Source organism: Poecilia formosa, unplaced genomic scaffold, assembly GCF_000485575.1.
Source record: "Poecilia formosa unplaced genomic scaffold, Poecilia_formosa-5.1.2 Scaffold7, whole genome shotgun sequence".
Classification (NCBI taxonomy): Eukaryota; Metazoa; Chordata; class Actinopteri; order Cyprinodontiformes; family Poeciliidae; genus Poecilia; species Poecilia formosa.
In genome coordinates, this window is record NW_006799946.1 from 2,440,769 (window position 1) to 2,466,071 (window position 25,303).

The following is a 25,303-nucleotide window of genomic DNA, read 5'->3' on the forward strand; positions in this document are numbered from 1 at the left end:
ATCTAAGCTGCAGAAGAAACATTTTCAATGTATGACACACCAAAGAGCCATATGACATTAGTCCATCCAGATCCAGGCTCTTTTGTACAGCGTGTAGTAGTTATTTGGTTATATGTGTTTGTGTTGTGGCATTCCTAAGATGCTAACATGATATAATGGAGAGAAGTATTATTCTCTCCCTGAGATAAGTAGACGGGCCCTGTATTTAAATTAGGAGTCCCATCACCCACCAAGTTGAAGTTGAGTCTATTGTTACGTACTGTGGCTAAATAGGACGCTGTGCCTTTAAATCTTAGCGGGGGGGTGGTGCTCTTTGAGGGGAGAGGAGGCCGCTTTGTGTGCCTCGCAGATGCGGAGTAAACGGACGTTGGAGCAAATACACGCTCACACACACACCAACACACACAGACACACACAGAGGGGACCATAACCCTGACACAACTCTGCTGTCTTTTCTCCTCTGAGGAAACTAAACGAGACTTCTGACAACTTACTGCTCGCAGTTTTTACTTCGTGTTTACGGAAAGTTGAAAGGAATACTGCCTTGAACTTTTTGTACGCCTGGAAGCTGAAGGAGAAAGGTAACTTTCCATAATGTGTAGCCCATGTTTTAGAAGCTGACTGCGCACTAACCTTTCTAATTTTGCTTTGTTTGGGGAGAGTGCTGCTTTGTAATGACTTGGTTTGTTGGCCCACTGTTGGTTTCGTGCCCTCTTTGCAAAGCTTTTCCGTGAAGTTAGGAACGTAGGTTGAACTAAAACCCAGCGGTGTGAGATCTGCATCTCATTTGAATCTCAAATGTTCCCTGTGGTCAATCAGCGCCTGGCAGTCTCATCGGGATCATGTTTGTCCCATATGGAGGACCAAACAATGAGCCCTCTGGCGTCCTCTCCGTCCTTCATCACCAATCTGGCCGTTAAAATGTTGGTATCTACTGAAAAAAACCTCCTCACATTTAATTTCCCTTTTGTGGGCATTTGTTATTCATTGATTTTGCGTGAAACTTAAGTATTTCATTCTATGTGTGGACAGAATAGTGTACATACTTCACCCAAACAACTTTAGTTTTCGTTTCTTAGAGGTTATCTCTTCTAAAATGTCTTTTCTGATTAGCTTTGGCATACTGCCTCACTTGGAAATGGACAATAAACTTTTCTAAGGTACAAGTAAACTTTTCAGCTACTTTTGGGCTCCTCCTGACCAAAGGTACCTGAGAGAACTTTAATTCACACAGGACAGATTGCCAAACACACCAGTGGTGCACTAGCTAAACCCTCAGGAGGTTTTGATGTCGAAATAAGCTATTTAATCTAGAAGAGCATTAACTTTTTAATACTGCTGAAATGGTGTAGGTCAAACATTTTTTGCTCAGGTTAGTAAAATATTTGTTTATGCTAGCAATTGGTTATTTTCTGTACTTGGTGACATTACGAGTTTTTTTTGTTTTGTTTTTTTTTTTTTTTTAAGGGAAGTTGTTTCAAAATTGTGAAACATCTAAAGCTCATATTTTACTCGAAGCCGTTTTGCTTCAAATAAGAATAAAAGTGTGGATGCTGGACAATCCCAATTTGGACATGTTTTTCTATTGCAATTCGAATTGGGATAAGGATGTTGAAATAGGCATGTGATGGACTGAGATATCGGCAAACCTTTGTAGACTAAGCAAAATATGTTGTCAATTTTTTTAAGTTGTCTTTCGAAACAATTAGAGCATTGTACTAAGATACTCTGAAGCTTTCTGATCCAAAGTCATCAAAATTTCAGATTTTTGAAGGCATTAAAACTGTGAAGCAGCCTTTTTGTGATTAGAGTAAATGGTCCATTTATTCAGCCCATAAGGTCAGTGTATTTTCCCTTGAAAAAGAAAGACTTTCCATCTATACATTGTTGGTAAAATATTTAAATCTTCTGGTGAAATATGGACTTTTCCTAGGCTAAAAAAGCAAACAAAAAAACATGAGTTAATTTGTCAAATAAGTTAACCACTCACCCCCAACCTGCTGCTGCACACCGCTGGTCAGCTGGTTGAAGGAAGGCACTAATTATTTATATCTACAAGAAGTCTTTGCCATACTTGTTAAGCAGCAGGCTCAAGGCTAGCTATCTTGGCAGATAGTCCCACTAACTAAGTCTCTGAAAATGGGTTGCTACAGCTCTCCAAACTATGGAGAGCAAAAAGGTCAAATGTTGTCCATACTAAACGCTTGAACCTTAGTATGGACAATGTTGATGCGATAAACATCAAATGTATTTTTGCTCAAAATTATAAAATGAGGAGATTTTTATACCTGCCAAAAAAGAAATAATGTATGCATTATAATATACATTGTAATATAATGTAAACTGGAAGTCAAGTAATTGTCAGATTTTGAACCAAGCCTAGACACACAACAAGCAGATTGAATGAATAAGTACATTAAATAATACATGTGGTGTATTTCACATTCGGAACCCTTACTTGAAGGACAAGTCCACAGGCATGTAGATAAATATGTTCTATATTTATGTTCTATATTATCTATATATTCTATATATCTATATTATCTATATCTATATCTATATATTCTATATATCTATATTATCTATATATTTATGTTCTATGACTAATAACTACCTTATTTAACAAATAGTTGGAACTGGGCCACAGACCGTGGAATTTTTGTCCCAAAAACTATTTCCAGCTCCAGGACAGGACATGATTTAATCATAGTTGGGACAGATGGATTCCCTGAGCATCAGTTTCCCCTGACTGAAAGTTACGTAACGTTATTACTCGTCGGCCGGTTTGTAAGACAGCAAAGCACTGTAAAGTCTCTGGGAGTCTACCTTTTTTTAAAACCCCTGGACCATTAGCCAGTTTCTTTGTGTTTTCTCTTTGGTCGTTTTGTCTGATGAGCTGCAAAATGTTTTTTATAGACAACAAACACTACAGTACACATAAACTCAAAGTACCCCCTTCTATCTTGTTGTTGTTGTTAAAAGCAGTATAGACTAACCGTAAAGTCCAGAACAACTTAACACTAACATTATTGCTGTCTTTTAACCAGTCCCTACCCCTCTCTAGTCATGGTTAAATTATCTCCATGGGCAACTGGACATATAAACTAATGGGCCATGCACAACTCCTCTGACTTCCTCTTACATGCAAATGTTTAACCACGCCTTAACAACGGCCCTCAGGGTCAGTCAGTAGTGTTCACTTTGTTTGATGAATCATTTATTATCCAGAAATAACAACTCTGTGTCATAAAAACCAGAAACCCGGGATCGTCCTTCTCATCTCTGCGTTACTGCACACACTCCAGGCCTTTTTCAGCTACCTTACATTATGGCCTCTTTTCAGCTGGCAGGCAGATGTCGCTCCAATATCTGTTGTGTCATAGGAGAGAACTGAGGGTTGATGGGGGGGTGGGGGGAGGACTACGGAGCTGTGTCATCTCTGACTGTAGCTTCTTTTTGCTGCCAAGGCTGTTTGAGTTTGCTTGGGGAGGATGTTGGTGCTGTGAGCAAGTTGGCCACCTTCCCAACTCTGACTGTGCTGCACTGAGGTCACTGCAGTTTTATATTAGGAGAAGGTGTGCTGCAGTGGGGGTTGGAGACAGACAGTAACTGGGCTCATGCGAAGATTCATGGAAACCGTAACTTCGGGCAGTTTCTCATGCGCTCTGCGAAGTTGCACGCCGTGAATTTGTTTAAACGCATACTTAAGTGGCTTCTTGTGGACAGTGTGCGACCAATAAACGAAATAGTCAGAGAATCATAGAGAAGTGACCGAAAGGAGCATGAACTTTACACACACAGCAGTGTCTCTTTTGTAGACTATCTGTTAAGGATCCACAGGGTTGTGGTTGATTTTATTTGTTCGTCAGCAAATAAACATTTTTAAAAGCCTGAAATGCTGGTTTCTGACAGACAGCTGCAAACAGGCCTCTGCCCTCAATGATCAAAAGTGTGAAAGAAAAAGCAGTATAAACCTGAACTGATGACGGAATTAAAAAAAAAAAAAAAAAACTTATTTCAGGTGTTAGCTTTTCCTGGTAAATGAAAAAAAAAAAATACTACTTCTTATTGATAAGGGGCTAAATAATGGAACAGCATGCGTATCTTTTTTCCCGTACCATTTCTTGACCTAAAGAAATCTAATTGCACTAGACATTTAAAGTACTAATTTTCATTGTATGTTTTTTTTTTTTTTGTAACTATTAAATCATTTCAAAGTTTTAGTCCCATTCTCCTTTACCTCTTTAATTTGCTAGATACAATTCATTCCATTCGTTTCAGTCTAATTTGGAAATAAGCCAGGTTGTTTCAACATGAGCTTTTCAGTTGGACAGGTAAAATGAAAAGAATCTATTTTAGTTTCAAGTGTCGTACTAATATTGTATCTATCTTATAAAATGCAGCAGAATACTTCTCACTGCATTTTAGGCGTAGGTCAGAGGAGACACAGACTTGTAACCGGTCTGCAGTCTAACTGCCTCCCAGCGGCAGGCAAACACACACAAGCGTTTGTTGCTACCTGCCACTTTTAAAAACGGCATCCTAGGGACCGTTTTCAAACTAATTTTAACTACGAACTCTTTAAATGCCACCACTATCAAACTTCTTACGGTACACCAGGGAGACGTATATTCTAACAATGTTGTTTCAAGGTTATTGTTTGATAGCAGTGGTGAACCCATACATCAGACAGAGTGCTTTATCTGATGTGATTTTGGTGGGCTAACAATGTGGGAAGTAGGGTGGTTGTGCTCTGTGTTTTTCCAAATGTGCTCTCCCGTTTTACAACATCGTCAGCCACCTGTGTTTCCTCTCAACCTTTTTCTGAGGTACATTTCTACCCAGCTAGTCAATCTGTACTCTGGCATATACAGAAGAGTAATAATTGCCTCAGAAAAACCAACTTGGTTCCCGGAAAGAGTCCCAGTAGGACTTGAAACTGTGAAAAAGATGTTTCAAAACTTCCTAAAACCCTTTGTGACAGCGGTTCTGCCCAGGCATAGATTATAGTATGATTTAGAAAAGTTGTGAGCTCTCATTTTCCATCTGTTACAGGATTCAGATCACCAACTAAAACAAAAGCTTCTTAGGATGTCTGAATTATCTCTGAATAGACAATGTCTTCATGTGTGAGTGACTTAGGGAAAAAATAATTCTGAATCCAGAAGTCCCCCAGTCAGTGACTATAAAAGAGGAAGCAACTGCCATTGATTAATCTGGAAGTTCCCTAAACACATATGTTTCTCTTGGTAACCCTCACAAGTCATTGCCTTGTAGTGTCTCGCTCGCGTTATTATGTTGGTTGTTGCTGCCTAAACTCGCTTTGCCTGGACACGCTAAAGAGCAACCTGAGCCATTTCTTGGAGTTTCTTCATACTGTCATTACACATAATTACTTTAAATCTGTTCTCAAGGGTCAAGTTCATTTTTCCTTTCCGTAAGAACCTAACTTGACATCCAATCCTCTAATCCTTGCCTGTTTTGGTTGCTGTCATTTGCATCTCTGTTGTGTAGAAGACAGAAGACAGTAACCTGTTAAACAGGAATGCTATAATGCTAAACAACAAGGCTGTTTTTACCAGCTCCTCCTTCACAGTGGTGTGTGTGTACATAGAAGTACCTGATTGAATTGTACAATTATATGCGAAGTTTGCGTCACTTTCTTCAGTCATCATCGCTTCCAGTGTTTTAGCATGCGGTTGAACCGGTCCGGATGGTCGCCTAGTCTGATGTAAAAGGCTGTTCCAGCACAAGCTGCTTTGAAATCTGTACTGATGACAACAGTGCCAATCGTCTTGAGACACACCTCTCTGCATTTCATTTGCTGAAAGCCCTTCTTAGTATTGCAAAATCACAGAAACTTACTTTTAAACACCTATTTTATTCTGGTATTTTGACTTTGTAAGAAGCATTCAGTCATGTGGTAATGGCATGGAGGGAAGGAAAAATGTCAGTGGGTTGGGGCTCATTCTTTAACATTTTGCAGTTAAGTGTTACTCACCAAGTCCTTTTGAGGAGAAACAATTTAACAAACCTCCCACTGCTACATTCCATAATATCTGGAGTTTCCAAGAGACTTTTACATTATTTTTGCTCTAACTCAAGGATAGATTTTTTTTTTCAAAGTCTCAAAAGTGTTTTGAGAAGTTGAAAGAAAACATCTTCAGTTGCATTTTTATTCTCAGATCTAGCCTTTATAGCACTACATTTTTGCGAGACATTGCCGTAGCTACAAAACATACTAAAAACTCTCAAAGGAGACTTTTTTCTTTTTCTAAACTGTGAGATTTCTATGTAAAGCATCTTATCAGATGCTTAAAAAGCTGAGCAATTTATCATCTTTAAAAAATCAGTTAGAAAAGATAAGTGCTGGATTTGTTGCTGCAGAGGTCAGAAAGAAAGCCTAAAAGTCAAAGTACTGACATCAGCAATAATCTTTAATAATGCTGATCTCGTTTTATGCCACCATTATACACCTGTAGTAAGTTCCTTAATCCACTCAGTCATATAGACATCTCCTCCTGGCTGGATGACTTGACTGTGCAGCATGTTTACAGGTGGATTAGAAGAGCCTCAAAGTCTGAGAACTTTAAGTCAAAAAAGCAACAAATAGAATAAATCTTATTTTGACAGGATTTACACTAAATTTACTTGGGAACACTTTGAATTCTAAGACCGATGCGGATCAAAAACGTGATTTTTCAGACTTTGCTGTTTTGTTGAAACATGGTTGTCCAGAAGCAAATAATCTTAAATAACTGAATATGTAGGAGCTGAATTTTATTTTCAAAAATATTGTTACATTACACTATACTTAAGAACCTCAGTATTCGCAGAGGTGAGGGACCATGACTGTCTGCATATAGCTAAAATCCCCAAATACGTGAGACCCCATCTAACGCTTAGAACTGCCTGCTTTCATAGATCAAACACCAACTTTGATATGCATTAATACACACAGTTTCTGCCACAACCTCAGAAAGTAACACATAGCATCTTCCTCTGATCTTGGGGTTACAGCCAATGAGCTTCAGAGAAAATTAATGCTGCTCTTTGGTTTGGCTGCTTTATTATCTTTGAAATATTTTATATGCTCCATGGAAAATCTCAACCAATAGGCTGATTTTCCATGAATAATTTGAAGTTCCGTCATTTTATTAAATTTGAAGTAAATGCCTAAAGAAAAAATGTCTCTGGGGTATTTCTTATTTAAAGCAACTCAATCCTTCAAGTATAAATGATATGCTATTTAAAAAAAAAAACATGGAGGCAAAATAAGTGCATTTTCAACATTGACCAAAATAAATTGGGATTATACGTTTTCTTCATGATGGGTTAGTCTCTTGCTCTGACACTTATTTAGCATCTCATTAAAAGGACTTTAAGCTGTAGGAACAGCATGACCAAAGTTTTTAGCCGTTTTCAAAACAATACCTGTTGGTACATCTTGATCCCAGTAACCAGTCCCCGCCTTTTCCCCCAATGGACCTACGTTGTTTATGGACGTCATGTGAACAAAAAAAAACAAAACAAAAAAACCTCAGTGGTTATTTTCTCAAAGACAAAGGAGGACTGTTTGTGTAACTGTGATAATCTTTGAGCCAGCTCAGTGACAAAATCATACCAGAAGTTTGTTCTGGAGGTACAATAGTATCAGTTTTAAGAGGTACTATTATATTACAGTTTCATAATCCTGTGAGAAACATTGAGTCTATATGAGTAAAGGCTCACACATCTTCCTTCCTGAGCCTCTGGAGGATATATTCAGGTCAGCAGCGCTGCTCTGTGAATGGACTGCGGTGAAATCACAATACCTTAACAGATAAAGATCGCCTTTGTTGTTCTGCTTTAATGACTGTGAATCAAGGGGCGTCACCTTTTACCCTCATCCTTCATGAATGTGTGTGCATGTGCATTATCCTGTTCACATGTGCGTGTTGGGTGTGTCAGAAGGGTTTGTTCTTTTTTTTCTTTTCTTCGTTCTTGTTCCTTGTGACATAGTTGTGATTTTTGTTAGAGATTTTTTTTTTTTTTTTTTTACTGGAACTACAAGGGCGTGTATCTCCACTTATCTGTGCCAACCTTTGAACATGTTCATGGCAGTGCAAGTGATTGTTGATGGACTTTAAACACTCGTCTCAGCCAGTGAATTTAGTCTGCTAGATTAATTACAACGAATGCTCACAGCTTTCTGGAAAATAAAAGTTGGATCACAGTGGTATCTCAAATATCTTTAATACAAGAAAAAAAAAAGTTTTTATTATAAGCTGTAACTAATGAGACATCAGAGAGCTGCTGAACGTAATCAAGTTGGGATTCAGGGGAAAGCTTAGGATTTGGAAATTTTCTCTTACGGCCAACAAATACTCAAGTTTTAAAGAAGGGTTTAATTACACTGCAAGTAAAACGCAAGGTGATTTATTATTTTTTTTCTTAAAAGCTTTATTTTTGTGTGACTCGTATACGGTGGGGGAGGGGTTGTGTATTTTCCAGGCACATGGTGCCATTTTATAGCTCAACTGTTATAGTTTCAATCAAACATGGCTTAAAAGCAATCTGACTTTAAAGTTTAACACCTTAAAATTGGTCCCTTGCTCCGCTAATCATACAGACAGTCGCACAGTTCCATCAGGTGTTTGCTAATTGCTGCTGCCGCTAGTCAGGTGGAAGCAGTATGGAGACTGCAGCTCTGAGGAGGAGCTTTGTGAAAATATTTGGCGCTTTGTGGGAGCAAGTGTTTAGGCATCCCTGAATAACTTTGCCAAGGGAGATTCAAGGATTTCTCAAACATGCATGGATGTTGAACCTGGAATGTTCAAGGCGACATTCCAGGTATGCTTTTTAATGAGGAAATAACATCATAACATGATATCAAGATCAAAAAATTTTTAATGTTACATCGTTTCCTCTCTTTAGCAGCTGGGTTTCCCAAAGGAGTGACTTGCTGTGTCACATGTACACACATACAGACCACAATGATCTGCACATTGTTTAAGCACTTCCTTCTTTGAAAATAGCGCAAGAGGTCAGGGATGAAGTGCTGAAACTCATAAATACAGATATGGTTGGATCTAGCTATCTGTCTGTCTCCAAAAATATTTGAATTATTGGCAAGACTCTTGCTGAACTATAAAATGTGGCAAAATTAGGGTAATTTATTTATTTATTTTACCAAAGTTTTTAGCAAAAACTACCCCTTGTTTTTCATCTCCTCGCCACTTTAAATGGCCTGCAAGATTTTACTCTGCCAGCAAATGAACTTAGTCCAGACAAAATGTAGCATCTTTTTCAAAACATTCATCATTCCTAAGGAAGATGCTTTTCTGCCATTTCAAGTCATTTCATAAATGTGTTTATATGAAGCCACATTGGCGTCTCTCCTCTAGGAGACTAAATGCAAGCTCATGAAGGTTAATCACTTTATTCTCTTTTAATTAAAATAATCCACAATTAATTATCAAAAGGTTTAGTGATCAATGTTTATTGTGTCATAATTCTGAGCAAAACTGCCTTTTATCCTGGGAAATAAGATGGGTTTGTGAAAATCCTTGAATGTGCAAAGCACATCAGCAGACTGTGTTTAGTTAAAAAAGAAAAAAAAAACATATTTTCTAAGGGCGGCATGGTGGCGTTTATTGCACTGGTGCCATCCGTTAAAAAAGATCCTCGTGTTTTTCTGCATGGAGTTTGGAGAATTGCCACTTTCAGGCTTGTTTTTTACTCGGAGTACTCTGACTTCTTCCCCGAGTTTGAAAATATGCGTGTTAAATTAATTGGTCTCTAACATGCCCAGAACTGAATGTTTGTGCAAATGACCTCTTTTGATTGGTTGATGCTTCCTGGTTGATATGGTCTTGGCAGATGTTCCTCACTGAGACTCAACTGAAGGGCTGTGCAGGGTGCAGTTTTTCTGGGTCCCTCATCTGAGGTGTGTGTTTAAGCCTTTAGTAAACTGTAAGTTTCTTTTGAATGTGCACATTTTGTAAATCTGAAGTGAGATCACTCCGGATGTCCCAAAGTTATGAGAGGCCAGCCCTACTTGGTTATGAAGGTGTGGGCCTGTGGGCAGACACATCTACCGTTAAAACCGAAGGCGTGAGGTGGCGAAACCACAGAGCAGGAACCCATGTAGTTCAGATTCGAAAAAATAAAATAAAATAAAAGTCTCGGTTCATTCAAGTGCTGTGGCTAATCTGACTCTTGATAATCTGTGCTATTGGTTGTGTTATGAACATTGAAGTATTTTAAAATGTCTGGTGGTTTACCACATATGATTAGGAATAAAAGAAAAGCAAACTAATGTCAGCTCTGCGGGACAATTTTTCATTTTTATTCATAGAAATTAAAGACGCCACGGCTTCAGGAAATGAGATCAAAGAGCCATCTGGTTTGTTATCTGAGCACTGCTAAAACGCCAGCTTTCATGGTCCTTTGGGGATGCATGACTCTGCATGGCATTATTGTCTTGCACATCTGCAAGGGCACTAATAGTGCTCACTTATGTGTAAATGGGTTTGAAGCGACATATGGTCAATCAAGATAATATTTTGGTCAAACCAAACCTCTTTCTGCAGGACTCAAGTGCTCTCAGTTAAATTGGCCTTCATGTAGCCCAGCCCTGCCACTAATTAAAAAACGTTTGAATTATAAATAATTAAAGCCAGTTATGAAACAGGCCAGAACACTCTTAAGCTAGAGGGGGAAATCCTTTACTGGGCAGAAATAGAAAACAAACTTTTAAGACTTAAATAAATGAAAGATTCCTGGAGCTGTTTGAAAGCGCAGCATTTTTCTCTAAAGTCCTTTTTTTGAGTGTTTAATAAATTAGCCCTTTTTTTTTAATTAGGTTTAAAAAGTCAGAGGTTCATACTGGGATGTGTTTTATTGTTCTTTATTTTTCCTCACTGAAATGGTTAAATCACCACTTGTAGAGATTATTTTGGCTTTTAATGAACCTAACTGCAGTGTTCATTTGTAGCGCATTAAATTATTACACCGATCAGCCGCTTCCCACTGAGCCGAGCATCTGAGATGAGATTTCCCTTTGGTTGCTTGGAAGAACATTCATTAAGATTGGCATTCAGAACAACTTAAATACATGCTTGCTCACAGCATGCGAGTCCACAGGACTACGCGCGATGTAAATAAAGGATGTAACATTGCAATTATACTGACAATTTGCTTTTCAGAATTAGAGGAGGTGTTTAGACCTTCATCTTTAGGCTGGGGACTTGTCAGAAGTGGCCATCTTTGTAAACTTTAATGTTCTCTGTTGGAGTGCTGGTTAGGGCTGCACAAGATTAGGTGCTATTCAGTAATTGTGGCATTATTGTTGAGTATTGCCATGGTGATCTTAATTAACTTGCAAAATCCCCTCTCTTGCAAGGCTATCATGATGACGACCCTGACCAGAGGCCTCATGGTCACTGAAATCTATCTAATGTGCTGACAAACAAAAAACAATACAAGTCCATCAAACTGACCAAATATCTTGTCACCAGAGTTCAAATACACAGCACAATCTGAATCCAGAAGTTTTGTTCTGACCATGACTCACTTCATAACTGCCTCGTTAGAGGCATTCTGTACTCTCGTGGACAAACCATTCCTAAGAGTAATTTTCCTTAATTTGCTGATAGTTCACTGTAAGATAATTATATCTGACTTCACTGAACAGTTTCTGCCAGAGGTCACTTAGTGAAAAAAAACAACAAATAGTTTAACATTCTTCATTTTACGGAAATTTAAATTGCTTTACAACGGCATGAGTACATTAATGTGAAACGTTTTATTCGCAGGATCACAATCCAAGTAGGAAGGGATTAAATTGCAACGTGTGGGGAACAAAACAGAGGTGCAAACCATCTCAGAGTCTTTCTATTGTCCCTGATTGGTTGGCTGAGGTGTTGATGTCATTGTTTCTAACCCCAAGGATTGACATTGAAATGAAACCCGAAGTTGTAAACAAGATACACTTTCAGATTCCCATGTGTAATTCAAAGCATAATCAATATAACTTTTTCCCTAAAGAATGTGACGTGAATTTTCTCTCTGTTCGTTGTAAAATAATATTATGTTGACTGTGAAGAGAATTTTAGCATTTTTGTGTATTAGTCATAAACTGGCTGACTATTCAGAAGTTTATAAACTGAGACGCAGTGGTTTTAGTGGATGGGTGCGTAATGGATTGTTTAATGGGACAAAATGGAAGTGGGGAGAAAGGAAACAAGGGTAGGGTTAGGTACCATACAGGGCTATGAATTGGTAAAGGGGGAATTTGACTCCCTTTTACCAGAGCCTCTTTATTGTCAGTGACTGTTTGTTGGTTTCCGTCTGTGTCATTAAAGTTAACACCAGGGAGGTTTATTAACACAGGATTTTGGTCGAGCCTTTCTGCTTGAGGCCTTTTATAGCTGTGGTTGTGTGTTTTAACTTCAGTGGGAAGGCTGCTGATAAAAAAAGGCTAGAAGCCGTTGAGAGGTTGACCCAGTCACTTATCATCCAGTCGCACTGAAAGGCCTCCTGCAGATCTTTGCCAGACTTGCTGTGTGTGCTCTTCTTTTGCATTCTTCTCATCACTTATCTTTTAGGTCATACTTTATCTTTTGTAAAGTCCCTTTCTTGGTGACTTTTGTCTCCGGGGAAACAGTAGCCATTGTTGTAGCTAAATTCAAATCTACAAACTGTACTACAGCACAAGCCAACTGTGACTCTGGCATTCTTGCTTCGACAATGCGTTATGTAATTTGTCTCTTTCAAACTACAATCCTCTGCAGACATTCAGCTTTGTTGCATTGTCCAACAGCCATTGGACGATTTATTTAACCACTTGGCTCTTATCCTGGCTCCTGGTACCAAGCGTGAAACTGGTCGGTTTGTCCTCGACTGAGTGGAAGGATTTTGATGATTACACAAGTACACTCCTGTGCACACACAGAGTTTAGCACAATCCATCCACTGTAGCTGTAATGAGGGTTGGATATATTTCATGTGGGACCCGGTGAAAGAACGTCTGTCAGTGTGCTGGCTTTATTTAGTGAATCTTGCCTCTCTTTGCTGCCCTGTTGCGTACTTTCAGTGCTTCCATCTGTGCCAGAAAAATCCCAAATACTGACCCACAAGTAAAAAAGCCTCTCAGCCCTCTAATCCTTATTTGGGATTTTTTTTTACCCATAGATACTTTCTTAGATGTGTTGTGGGAAAACAGCGATAAAAACTTTATCCGTTTGTTTTTTTGGAGCCGAAAATCCTCTGCGTCTCCAGCACGGTGTGGTAGCCCACCCAGTGCTCTGTCCAGCCATGCAGGAGTAACGGCTTCATAAAAGGTCAGCTTGGCTGGCAACACAGAGGAAGTGTTCAGAGGGTTGTCCTTTGGCCCTGAATATAAAATTTTGAAAGACTAAAACAACAATATCACTGGCAAACACCAAAATGGATTGAAGGATTGCAGTTAGGATTGTTTGGGATTTTGTTTGCGTTAAAATTCGGAGAGGTGGGCCATTTACTCCACGTGTTAAGAGCCCAGGCCCTGTTAAAAATAACACTGCTAATCCGTTTGTGGTTTTGTTTCTTTGTCTGGGTGGCAATGGTGCTTTGAACGCCAATCCACTGCACACTAACACACAAACCAAACACTCGCAACCTTGCCTGTAATGTTTTAAAGCAGTTAAAGTCTTTACTGTGAAATGTTGGAATCCGCCGCTGTTTAACTGAAACCATTTAAATGTCAGATGGAGGACGAACTAGCTCGCTGCCGTAGGTGTTATTCTACTGGCCTTTCGACCTCTGATTGTTGTGGTATTTGCTAGAATTGATGTCTTGAGCAGATTTTATCACCTGCTTCAAACACTTTTGTCTAGAATAGTGTGCATTACAGTAATTTAATGTTTTCCTTATCCGGTGAGGTTTAGTTAAACCTCGCCTGCCCTTCTTAAGTTTGCTTAAAAGTAGAATTATTTCTGGGATTTCTTAAGCAATAAAAGTTGCATGTTTGTGTTGATTGTGATTTTCATTTGTCCATTTTAAATGACTGAGATATTACTTAAAGTACATGTTGTTCTCTTTTAAGATTTTTCTTTCCAAAGACAGCTTGACATCGTTTGCTTAATTAATTTATTTATTTTTTGACATTTTCCTAAAAAAAAAAAAAAAAAAAAAAAAAAGCATCTTTGTTGTATTTCTAATCACTTAAAGTTCCCAGCCAACTGATCTCTGATCTGTTCTAGCAGGACTGCAAATTGGAATTATAAGCATCATTTAGAACAGGAATTATTTTTATCTGGTGATAAAGATTAAAATAACTTAACTTTGCTCTTCTGTGCCTTCCTGTGTGGAAAGTCTTGCTCTTTCATTTGGTTGTAGTCTGAATAAACCACAGGAATTGCTGGATTTGTTGTAGAAATTACATTCCTTTTGAATGACACTGTACATCGCTGTCTATACTCTGATTTTATATTTAAAGTGTCCTATAAAGTGCTGTTGCCAAGTTGATATTAACCTTCTAGCATTCATGGATTGTTGGATTGGATTTTTGAGTTTGCAAACGACTCATCCGGACCTTTGAAGCTAACAGTTTTTGACTAAGGTCCCTTAATCAAAGCTGATTTTTCTGTCAATCTCTAATAAAGCAAATGTTGAGTAAGTTTTGTGCTAGTTCCGGCTGCTTGCTCTGTTAACATCAGTAATTGTTTATAGGTTCTGCTGCTAGCCAGCAGAGAGGCAGAGTGTCTGCAGTGATTATCTGGGAAAGAGAGTGACTATATGCTTACCAATAGTTTTGCATGGATATTATGTTTGGACAAATAAATTTAAATGTTAAACTACACAGAGTAGTTTAACACTGTTTAACAATTTCCTACTGCTGCAGTAGGAAATTGGAAAAAGTACACAGCATCTGATTTTAGAAATTTGATGATGCACCCTTTGTTCTCCTGCCAGCGGACCTTTTGTAATTTGGAACCTAGGTTCTCTATTTGTTTCAACTCTATTTCCAGTTTCGTTTAGTTCTAAGACGTAACCTTGATTCTAGGGAAGGATGAGATAAAAGAGCATCTGCCTGGTAAAGGGTTATACCTGAGTGTTTGTTACGTGACAAACAAGTGCTGCCATTTTCTGAACATTGTCACCTGTTTCGGCTCGAGATAGCTCTACCATTTGTCATACAGGGTTTGCCTTTCCAGTGAAGAAATGGAGCTAATCAGGCAGAACTGGTTTTTCTCACCTGAGTTGTAGGCAAGGAACAAGAATAGCTTGCCATAGACATTTTCAGTAACAAATCAGCAGAATATTTTCCAGCATATCAAGCAAGTCAAATGAGTCATTTGAACTTCAGCTACAAAAATGAAATACTGTTTCACTATTTTCTGGTGTAACAGAAAATATTTTTTGTATTCTTAGAAAGCGTGATTGAAGGTGGGAAGGTGGTGATTTAACTGCAAAAAAGGGCCCAAAAAAAAGAAACCCCGGGTTAAACAACCCCCCGCCGGGAAAATGCAAATTTGGAAAACCTAAAAAAAGGTTTTTGTCTTCTCTGCAATTATTTATGTGGGATTAAACTTTAAGTGTCCCAGTACTTGTGATGCTTCCAGGACCCGCCCCAACCCCCACGTGGGAATCCAATATTTGGGTTAAAGGTCAGGGGCCCAACAAAGCTGCTGCAAAAGAAATTTACTGATGCTCTTTGTTGGAGTTACAAAGTTCACATTGTTATGCACTGCTCCTGATTAATCGATTAGGAGTGTCATTTCTAGCTTTGGTCAGCAGGTCTGACCATTTGCATATCATTGCACCAAACAATGAGACGGAGGGATGAGAGACCAGGAAGTTGAATCAATTGGAGTTTTGATGTTTATAATTTTTAAAATATGTTAATTTAAAAAAAAGCATATCTCACTTTCCATGCTTTGAAACATTTCTGGCATTTTATTATTTTTAATAAAAAAGGGTAGCAAATTCTGGCTCTGTCGAAATGTTCTTCTTGATGTTAAAACAGTTACTGTTTTTAAGTTTGGGCCAATGTAGACAACCAGACAGGAGAAAAGTAACTTTCTCCTGAAAGACAGTAGTTATCTCAGACATCTGTTCTTAGTTATATACTAAATAACTGTAACGAGTTGCAGACTGCAAACGTACATTACAGCAAAAGAGCCAAATTGATCAGCACCAGCCAGAAAATGGCAAGTCTCAGTGCTGTTATGTAATTTTTTTTTTGTTTTTTTGTTTTTTTGTTTTTTTTGTTTTCTCGACTCCCTGTAGCTTTTTCCTGAGAGCTTCCTCCTCCTAAATAAAATATTACTTTTTGCTCTCTGTTAAAAATGTAAGATGCAGTCAGTTTATGCCTCCTGGTTTCATGTGACTCGACGTTGCTGTGATTGGGCTGAGCAGCTAAAGGAGAGAAAGTGGTGTGGGGATAGCTCAGTGTTGTGTCTGTGATCAGTGGGATTACAAGTGCGAGCCTGAACGCTGTTGAGCGTGTTGGTTGTTGTGATGTCATTCTACCCACATCAGAGGCTGCTGGCAACATAAGATGCTCTTAATCATTTATGGCCCTGTCACCACTTGTCTCAGTTGGAGCCTGAGTCACACGGAGCAGTGAGTGCACTGTTATATAAAGGCTTTGTCACCAAGTGGCACGTTAACTGGGGCAGTCGTTTGCAGATAAAGTGTACGATTTTTATCGCGTCTTCTGAAATATTTTCCCTTTACATAAACATGTCATACTAATACAGTACGGTCCGCTTTGTGAATCTGCAGCAGCAACGCTTCACTTACAGTCACGAGGAATAAAAGACTGTAGAAGTCAAACTGGAATCTCTGGTTTAGGTGAGCTATTTCTGAGACATTTGTTTTTCTTTCTGTTTGGATTTTGCGGGCCCACATGCAATGGGAAACGAGTGAAGCTCGGAACATTTTCATTTTCAATATCTTTGAGAAAATATGCACTCATGCTGACAACGGGCAGAAGTTGGAAGAAAAACTAAAAGTTTGTGACTGTCCAAGTCCACAATAGATTAGGCCTGTTGGATTGACTCAGCCTATCCTTAACGCCCATTTCTTTAGATGCCGAGATATTGAAGCTGTCTGGCAGCAGTGAATAAACTGTGTAGTGATAAAGAGACTACAATTACAGGTTGGTTGTAATCAAAACTGCCAGGGAAGAAGGAAGACGAAGGGAAGCTGGGTGGAATTAAATCGAGGTTGATGGATACATAGATAAAGTGTCCAGGTAGCACCTAAGAATAACAAAATACTTTGGACTGCTGTGAATTTTCACCTTCTCGTCAGACACAGACCTTTAAACATAGAGCCGATGGAGCCAATGTTTGATTAATGCATTCTTTGAATTCCTTCCACTTCACCACTACGCACTTCTTTGTTTCAGTCCACCATATTAAAATGGATTGCATTCAACAAAGTGCTGAAATCTGAGAGGGACGCGAACACTATTGCAAGACACCATTTAAAACTTCATCATCCCGTCAAACTCTCTCCCAAGTTTAAGCAGCCAGTGTCTTTGTACAACAGATTTGATTGTTGCACATCAAATCACGATTGCGATCGCAGTATCAACGTGTGCAGCTTACATTGCACATGCAAGTTGCACACATAACTTATGCTGGATGAAACACTACGTTGGCAATTATATTTAAGTTGCATTCATAAGTGCTCTGCACTTGATGCCTCAGCTCAATGTAGATTTTGGAGGCCGACTTTCTTAGCCTCTCAAAAAGGACGAATAACAGTTGAAAACACAGAAGACGAGTGAGGACAAATTTGTTCATCACAAACAGCATTGGCCTTGCAATATTTAACAGAAATATCACAATTGCATTTTTTCCATATTGTGCAGCCCTAATTGTAGTGGTGACTCATTTTCTAAAACAAATGAATAGCCCCAAGTCCCCGTTCATACAAAAGGGCTGTTTAAAGCTTGTTTAAATGTTATTTTGAAATAAAAAAATAAGCCATGACCTGCCATTACCTTAAATTACCCTTTTTCTTTTATAGTTTACTGAAAGGCTAAGATTGAATATGACATGACTGTAGGCTATACTTCGTCTTTTTGTCCGGGCTACAATAGCGGGGTCACATAACCAAGGGGAGTGGTGGGGGGGGGGTTAAAGCTACAAACATCAAGAATCTCCCAAAGGCAATAAAGCTGGCCATTTCCTGTCATGACCCCAAGATGTTCGCTTTGGGTCTTTTTGATATTTGAGAACCCGCTGACATTTTTTTATTTTTATTTTTTTTTTATGTGGAGATTGAATATCTCCTTGTTACGCATCACTTCAAAAGCATTCCTATTCTGTGGAGCTCGTCTCATTGCCCTGCATAAGGCCACCAGGAAGGGTTAATCCATCAAAATGAGCTGATCTCTCCATGCAGGGGATGAAATCTTTTTCTCTTGCCGTCTCCGGCCGGCTTAGAGACAGGAAGTCCGATTGGTGGCCTCCACACTGCTCCGATGTTGCCATAGAGAAATACAAATCTCTGCGCAGTGGCGAGGAACATAATGCCGGATGAGTTGTCCTCGGCGGTCTGATAAGCATTCAGAAGCCACTAGTTGAACATCTACTAATTAGCTAGCATAGAACGCATGAACCTTTCAAAGGTTTAACACCGACGTATCATACCTTCTTAATGTAACTGCAGGGCCACGGTTCAGAGTGTTTGGTGTGCTTTCAGCTTTAAAGTATAAGCTTACAAGCTTTGCATCCAGTTATCTAAACAGCTTTCCTAACAATAAGCTCATTTCAGTTCTCTTATGGGGTGGCGCAAGCTTGAACTCGAATAACTTTCACAATCAAAGTGGAGAGAAAAGATTTTCATTTGCTCTTTGTTCAGCCTCTGTGAGGGCAGTGCGTCTTCCCCATTAGTGCTAGAACTACAGACATACTGAATGAAGTCGTTGATAAAAACCACAGGTCTTTTCTCAGAGGAGCAAAAAAAAAAACATAGTGGGACTCACTTCTGTCATTTATCAAACTCGACTCTGTTCCATCTGGTGTTAGTTGCATTTCCAGTTGAATGGGTTCTTGTCAGAAATGCAAATTATGTTCTTTAGGAATATTGTTCAGTAAAGCAGCTATTCATTCATGGGAGCAATTCAAAAGCAAGCTCAGAGTGTGGGCTTCAGCCTCAGTTTGAAAACACTGTAAATGATGGTTCATGCTGTCTGGTTTGAACAATTGACACCCTTGTTACAGAGATCCATGGAGTTTGTGGACTTGTGACTCACACTAAGTGGGTTGCCGAGACTCAATTTTCCCAACGCCCGAGCCAAAGTTGAATTTGAGTTCCGCTCTGTTTAAATCATATCAGTGATAGTAAAAAACAAAATCAAGAGAATATATTTAACACCTTTGTTGTCATAGCTACTAGACACATTTCATTTCTTTTGAGATTAAAATTAAGCTAATCAGAAACAACTGAAGTTGAAGGATGTAATTTTTTATCTGAAATGTGCTCAAGCTTACGCCTAACTCCAGCTACATCTATTGCCTGTAGTGATGTTGACAACAAATTTAAAACCACGTGAAAAAAAAAAAAATAAAGCAAAGACAAGGCAGCCAAAAATGCTGACAAAAGTTGCCAAACTTTGCCGTCTGTTTGTAACATATTTTCCGCCCAAGACCCTGACTTTAGGTCAAGGCAACTTTATGTATATAGCACCTTTCAGCCAACGACAAAGTTGACACATTTTCTTTTTTTCTGGTGTGGAGGGAAGAGGATCTGTTCTAAATAGTCTGTGGTTTAAGTTGAACTTCGCCGAAGAAGTACTGCAGACCCCGTCTCCTCTTCTTTTCCCTCCTGTTCCTTTATTATTTCAAGCTTGAGTTGTTCTGGCTCCCAGTATAATGTCTCCTTCTGGTTATGTAACAGTCAGGGGCCTAAATGGGAACTAAAGCACAGCAGACACTGCAGTGGATGGAAAAACAGAAGGAGACAGTTGAGAAATAGGGCACAAAAATGTATCAAAGGAACAGAACGAATTTGAATGGAAATCCACTACAATGGTGTCCCTTTTCCCTCTCAAGTGGATTGGTGTTGGGTAAACGTGCTTGTAGTTAAACAGCCTCCTTCACCATTACATAACGCCCTTGAAGATTTTTGCATTTAAAATGTTTTCCAGTTCGAATGAGGATTCATTTTCGGGACACAGCAGCAAACGTTTCCATTCGGTTTAGCCATCAGGAAACAAATGAGTTACGTGATAGGTTAACAAAGTTGTCTGGAGAAGTTATTAATGGGGAGTTTAACATTTTCATTTGCTTCTTAAAGGGGCTTTATCTTTAAAAATTAGTCTCTAAAAAGCTTATCACTACATGCATGACTATATTAAACTTCATAGATTTATTTTTTTATTTTTTTATTAGAGCTGACGTGTCTGTTAAAATTTCCACGTTGCCTGCCAGGTTTTTACTTGGTCTTTCTAGGAACACTTACATTGACATTTGTTTTGTTTTATTCTACAGATTCCTTCAACTGAGCTGAATTGAAGGAACAGGATGGCTTCAAACTCTAAACACCTGGAATTACACTTGCTTTGATAACCTCCCACAAATCCCAAGGAACTTTAAAAAGAACCGAAAGCCTAGTTACTGATTTGGATCACAACTGAAAGACTGCCATCATGCCTATTCTCAAGCAGCTAACGGGCAACTCCAACCAGTCGAAGAGGAGGTCAAGGGCTGACCTGACAGTTGAAATGATCAGTGCTCCTTTGGGGGACTTCCGTCACACCATGCACGTGGGTCGAGGCGGGGACGCCTTTGGAGACACTTCATTTCTCAGCTCCCGATCAGGGGAACCGCCAAGGGAGTCCCACACAAAGGAAAGCTCACCAGGTCCCAAACCAGGGCTGCTGTCCCGCACCTTCAGAAGCAGCAAGAGGTCCCAATCTGTTAACAGAGTAGACAAGTATGAGACCCCCACACTGCCTTCTGCTGCCACATCTCTGCCTTACCTGAACGCTGAGAGTTCAAACATGGGCAACCAACTGCCAAAAAGTGTCTCCTCCAGTCCTATGAAGACGCTGGTGGAAAGCAAGCCGATGAACGGAGGGGCGGCTATGGCCACAATGGACGCCGAGCTTGACGAACGAAACTTCGGTGAACTTAAAGACCTGCCTCCGTCCATGCCGAAAGGAGGTGGGATGAAAAAAGCAGAATCCGTAATGTCCTTCCACATCGACTTGGGCCCTTCAATGCTTGGGGATATCCTCAGCGTGATGGAGAAGAAAAACTGGGAGGAGGACGACCTCGGCTTTGAGGAAGGCAAAGGTAGTGAGGAGCATGCATCGCCATCCCACATTCCTCACATCGACGATGACGACGCAGAGGAGTGGGCACCTTCGAGACCACCTCGCAGTAATTTCCAGCTCGAGCAAAAGGTCACGGCGGATCCCTACGATCCGGAGATCAGCGAATCAGAAAGGAACAACCACCACACGGATAGCTGCTCTGTGTCCAGCTCTGGTTCGGAAAAGCCTCAGTACAACCTCCATGACGGCAACACAAACAGTGTGAAGTACAGTTCGCCACACAGGGATGATGATTTCGACTTCATGGATCAGGAGGATGACGAGATTAGAGTCTAGATTGAGCAAGAAGTCTGTGCCACGCAGAAGAAACCGGAACTTAAGAGACCACCATAGGAGGGGATTACAGTCAGAGTCGAGAAGGTTTTTACTCACTGTAGATCAGTCTAATGTTAGATCAGTTTTATCAACACTATAAATAAAACCCATTAAGTCTTTTTTCACTTCATAGCAAGGAGACTGACAGCTATTTTTTTTTGTTTTTAATGTTTGGATTGGTTGATGCTATTTTTTTACCAGATGTCAACTCAGAGTACATTATTTTTCACAAGTTTTAAATGATAAAGGCAAAGATAAATCAGCAGGGAAAATTGCCCATTTTTAAAAGGAAGTGAAAGGTGGCGGCAAGATTAGAGAGCGGACTGTGTGGATGTGTTGTCAGCTCCAGTGAATGTGGAGGTAAAGAATAAGAGATGAAACTGATAGGTTTGTAATCCCAGCGGTTTGAAGGTGTAGACACTACAGAGATAGAGTTATTACTTTTGCTCATGTCGGAGTTTGCTTTTCTTAAATCATTTTGTGTACAGACACTATAAGGATGTCAGTTAAACATAGCCTCTTACATCTGAGGTGGGTCTATTATATTTGCCTCCTTCCTAAATTGATCTGTCAGCTGTAAAATATTTTTTAAATGGTTTTTGTAAGGGATTGATTTGAGAAGCAAATGTGAACTTCGGAGTCTTAAAGGTTTTTGATGTATTTGGTTGGGGGACTATTTTATGGTACTATACTGTGATCAATCTCAATGACGCTAAGTACTAAACTCAAGACACCGGATTTTGTGTGCTGCATCACTTCTGAAAGCAAAATGCCTTCTCGCACATCAGTTGGACTCTATCAGCACAAGGAAGACACCTCATCAATTTCTGTGCACTCTCACGAAACTGACACTCAGAATCGCTGTGCAACTTGGGGCTTCTGTAAATTTTAGAGGTTTTTGTGTATGTATTCTCTTTTCTTTTGAATATGCAGGAGTGGTGGATGTTTTTTTTGAAGATGTGTGAATGTATAATTTGTCATCGTTAAAGGACGATGGTGTATTGGCTCTCAAAAGCCTACGCCCCTTTTTACAATGCCAAGTTTTTGTAATATTGATAGATGATCTCAAAACTTTTTCCACATACAATGTGGCATTTTTCCTCTGGGGAAAAAAAAAACAACAAACATTAAAAATTGAAATAGCCAATGGATTGACATGCTTTGCTTTATAATTTCCAACCAACTTATGGTTAAAATTCATGTATTTATCCTGTCATAAATTGCCTGATTTCCCAATATGCATGGATTTATTTGATTTCTATTTGAGCACCTTTTGATTCAATGTCTGCATTTAGTCACGGCTTTAGTTCAAACATTTTAACTGTTATAGTATTAATTAATTTTTTTATATAAAAAAAAGTCAACTTTCTGGGAAAACATGTAATGTTCTACTTAAACAAAACTAATTGTTCGCTCAGATATATTTTCCATATTTGGAACTGATTTTTTATTTATTTTTTTAATCCGTGTAGATGAATTTATGAATGGCCAGTATTGGCCCAAAGCCTGCTAGAAAGCTGGAGATTAGGAGGGATTACATTTTTCAGCATCACAGTCTAAGCATACATCAAAAACAAAATGGTGGCTTTACAAGAAGAAAAATAACGTTTTGAAATGGTTTTGAGATCAGAATTCAATCTCCAGGAAGGCACCACCTGTGGTCAAGCGATAGCACCCCAGTCTGGTGGATTTGGACAAATTGTACAAAATTGAGTTGGCAAATATTTTCCAGTCAAGGTGTGTGATCTACCAAAGAAGACCGGATGTCAAAACTAAATCAAAAACTTCTTCAGCACAGTGTTAGTTTTCAGGTTGTACACATTTTTGGAACCAGGCTATTGCACCTTGTCACGCTTTTTCTCTATGATCTGTCCTCGTTTGCTGGGAGTCTGCTCTGGTTTAATCTCTATACTAACTGTACAGGGTTCCACTTTTTACTTTGATGCAGGATGAATGTTTGGCTATATGTGGAAAAAGTTTTAAGTCGTCCGTCAAGGTGAACTTGTTTTACATTCCATGTCCTGGCATTTTAATGGTGGGATAGAGGGGGCTTTTGAGAGGAGCTGAAATATTAGGAGGTCAGCGGCCGCAATTTCTACAGCCTGTGGCTTGTTTGTGAAAGCAGAAAGGGGACAAAAAAGTAAGTGCAGTGTTGAACCACACGTGGTTAGCTGAAAGCCTTTTGCTAGGTCTCCAAGCACTGAGAGGGAAACATACCTGCTGAACTGACCCCCACCCCAAAGTAGAGGACGCTGACTTTCTCTCTCGAAGTCAAATCATACGGTAGAAGTTTAACCTACAAATTACATGAGCCGGTCCGATTTGTCTGCCCTCTTTAAAAGCTGGAACTGCTCCAGCAACAGACAGGTGGACATTTTTTTTTTTTTTATCTTGAGCTTTTTATGTCTGTGTCAGGCCATAAATTACCAAGTCATACTTTCCTTTTTAATACACCTGGGAGAAACGTGACCCTTTTTTTTTTTTAAATCTAATTCTGTGTTAGAAAACTAATTGCCACCTTTGACAAACAGCAGCTTTGAATGTTCTGATGTGGAACGGATGCAGGTGTGCGCACAGAGGATCGGGACGCTGTGCCAGTCCGCCTCAAGTTGTTTCAAGAGTTGGAACAAGCGTGCTTCCAAGAAGCCTCCGACTTTAAAGCTATCTGCAGGAAATTTCCAAGTGCGCTCAAAGCTCAACTTCCGCAAGGTGTTTGAATTTGATAAAGACACTAAAAGTTTTGTTCCCCACCGGATTGGCTCATAATTGGCTCCGTAAATCAAATCTGTAAGGGATGCGTTTGGTTTTGTCGGAGACGTGTCACTTAGAACGTCTCCTCCACAAAATGTGCAGTCCTCCCTCTCCCGTGTTAAGTTCCCACAGAGGTGTCACGATGCAGAGAGAACCATTTTCTTCCAAAATAATTGCTTGATTTGTCTTGTTCTCTTCAAGCTGCTGCCTTATCCTCACTGGTGTAGTTTATAAAGGTAGTTTTAGACAAACAGATGATGTTTGTGCTAGGAAGGTGACTTCAGATCCAGTTTTGGCGCATTCAGTATCATGAGGCTTGTTCACGTCTTACCTGGGTCTGTCGCCGTGGTAACTAGCATGTTATGTTTCCAGATTAGAGATCAACACCGTCACAGCACCGCCTCGCAAACAATCAGCACACTGAAGAAAAATGGGAAAAAGCCGGTGTTGCTTGAACAGCCTCTCCTCTTAACAGTGGAACAAAAATTTCTAATTATTTTTGATTTTGCAGATTAGTATCAATTTCGGCCTATTTACAATATCTTTCTTATGATTAAATGTGAAATCTGTGCTTTTGTGATATGAAGGAAAGTACTTCCCCCCATCCCCCCGATTTTTATCGTTAAGAATCCTACTTTTTATATTTAAATAGCAGCAGAAACACTCCTCCATTGTTGTTGCTGTCAAGATTTGTAATTAGTGCCATTAATAATTCCAGAGAACTATCTTTGAAATCAGCAGTGTGACCGACTGTTAGGGTAGTAACGAGGGAGCCAGAGGAATGTTGGCGGCTTTAAGGCTAAATGGAAAGTTTGCGGTTGAGATTATACTTGCAAGGTTTGAACTGTTGGTGTTATGAATAATTGCAGAATCATGAAATTTTACTAAATTGCACTGAAAATGCTTCTTGTTTTT

The 25,303-nt window shown here is 39.4% G+C and overlaps 1 protein-coding gene across 1 annotated transcript; it reads left to right on the plus strand.

The window, feature by feature from the left end:
• Nucleotides 1-335: 335 nt before the first annotated feature.
• On the plus strand, nt 336-24,114 carry cdc42ep4b (CDC42 effector protein (Rho GTPase binding) 4b). The gene is made up of 2 exons (XM_007571344.2): nt 336-581; nt 20,475-24,114. The coding sequence occupies exon 2, from the start codon at nt 20,633-20,635 to the stop codon at nt 21,596-21,598; it is 966 nt and encodes a 321-aa protein (XP_007571406.1). The 5' UTR covers nt 336-581; nt 20,475-20,632; the 3' UTR covers nt 21,599-24,114.
• Nucleotides 24,115-25,303: the final 1,189 nt, after the last annotated feature.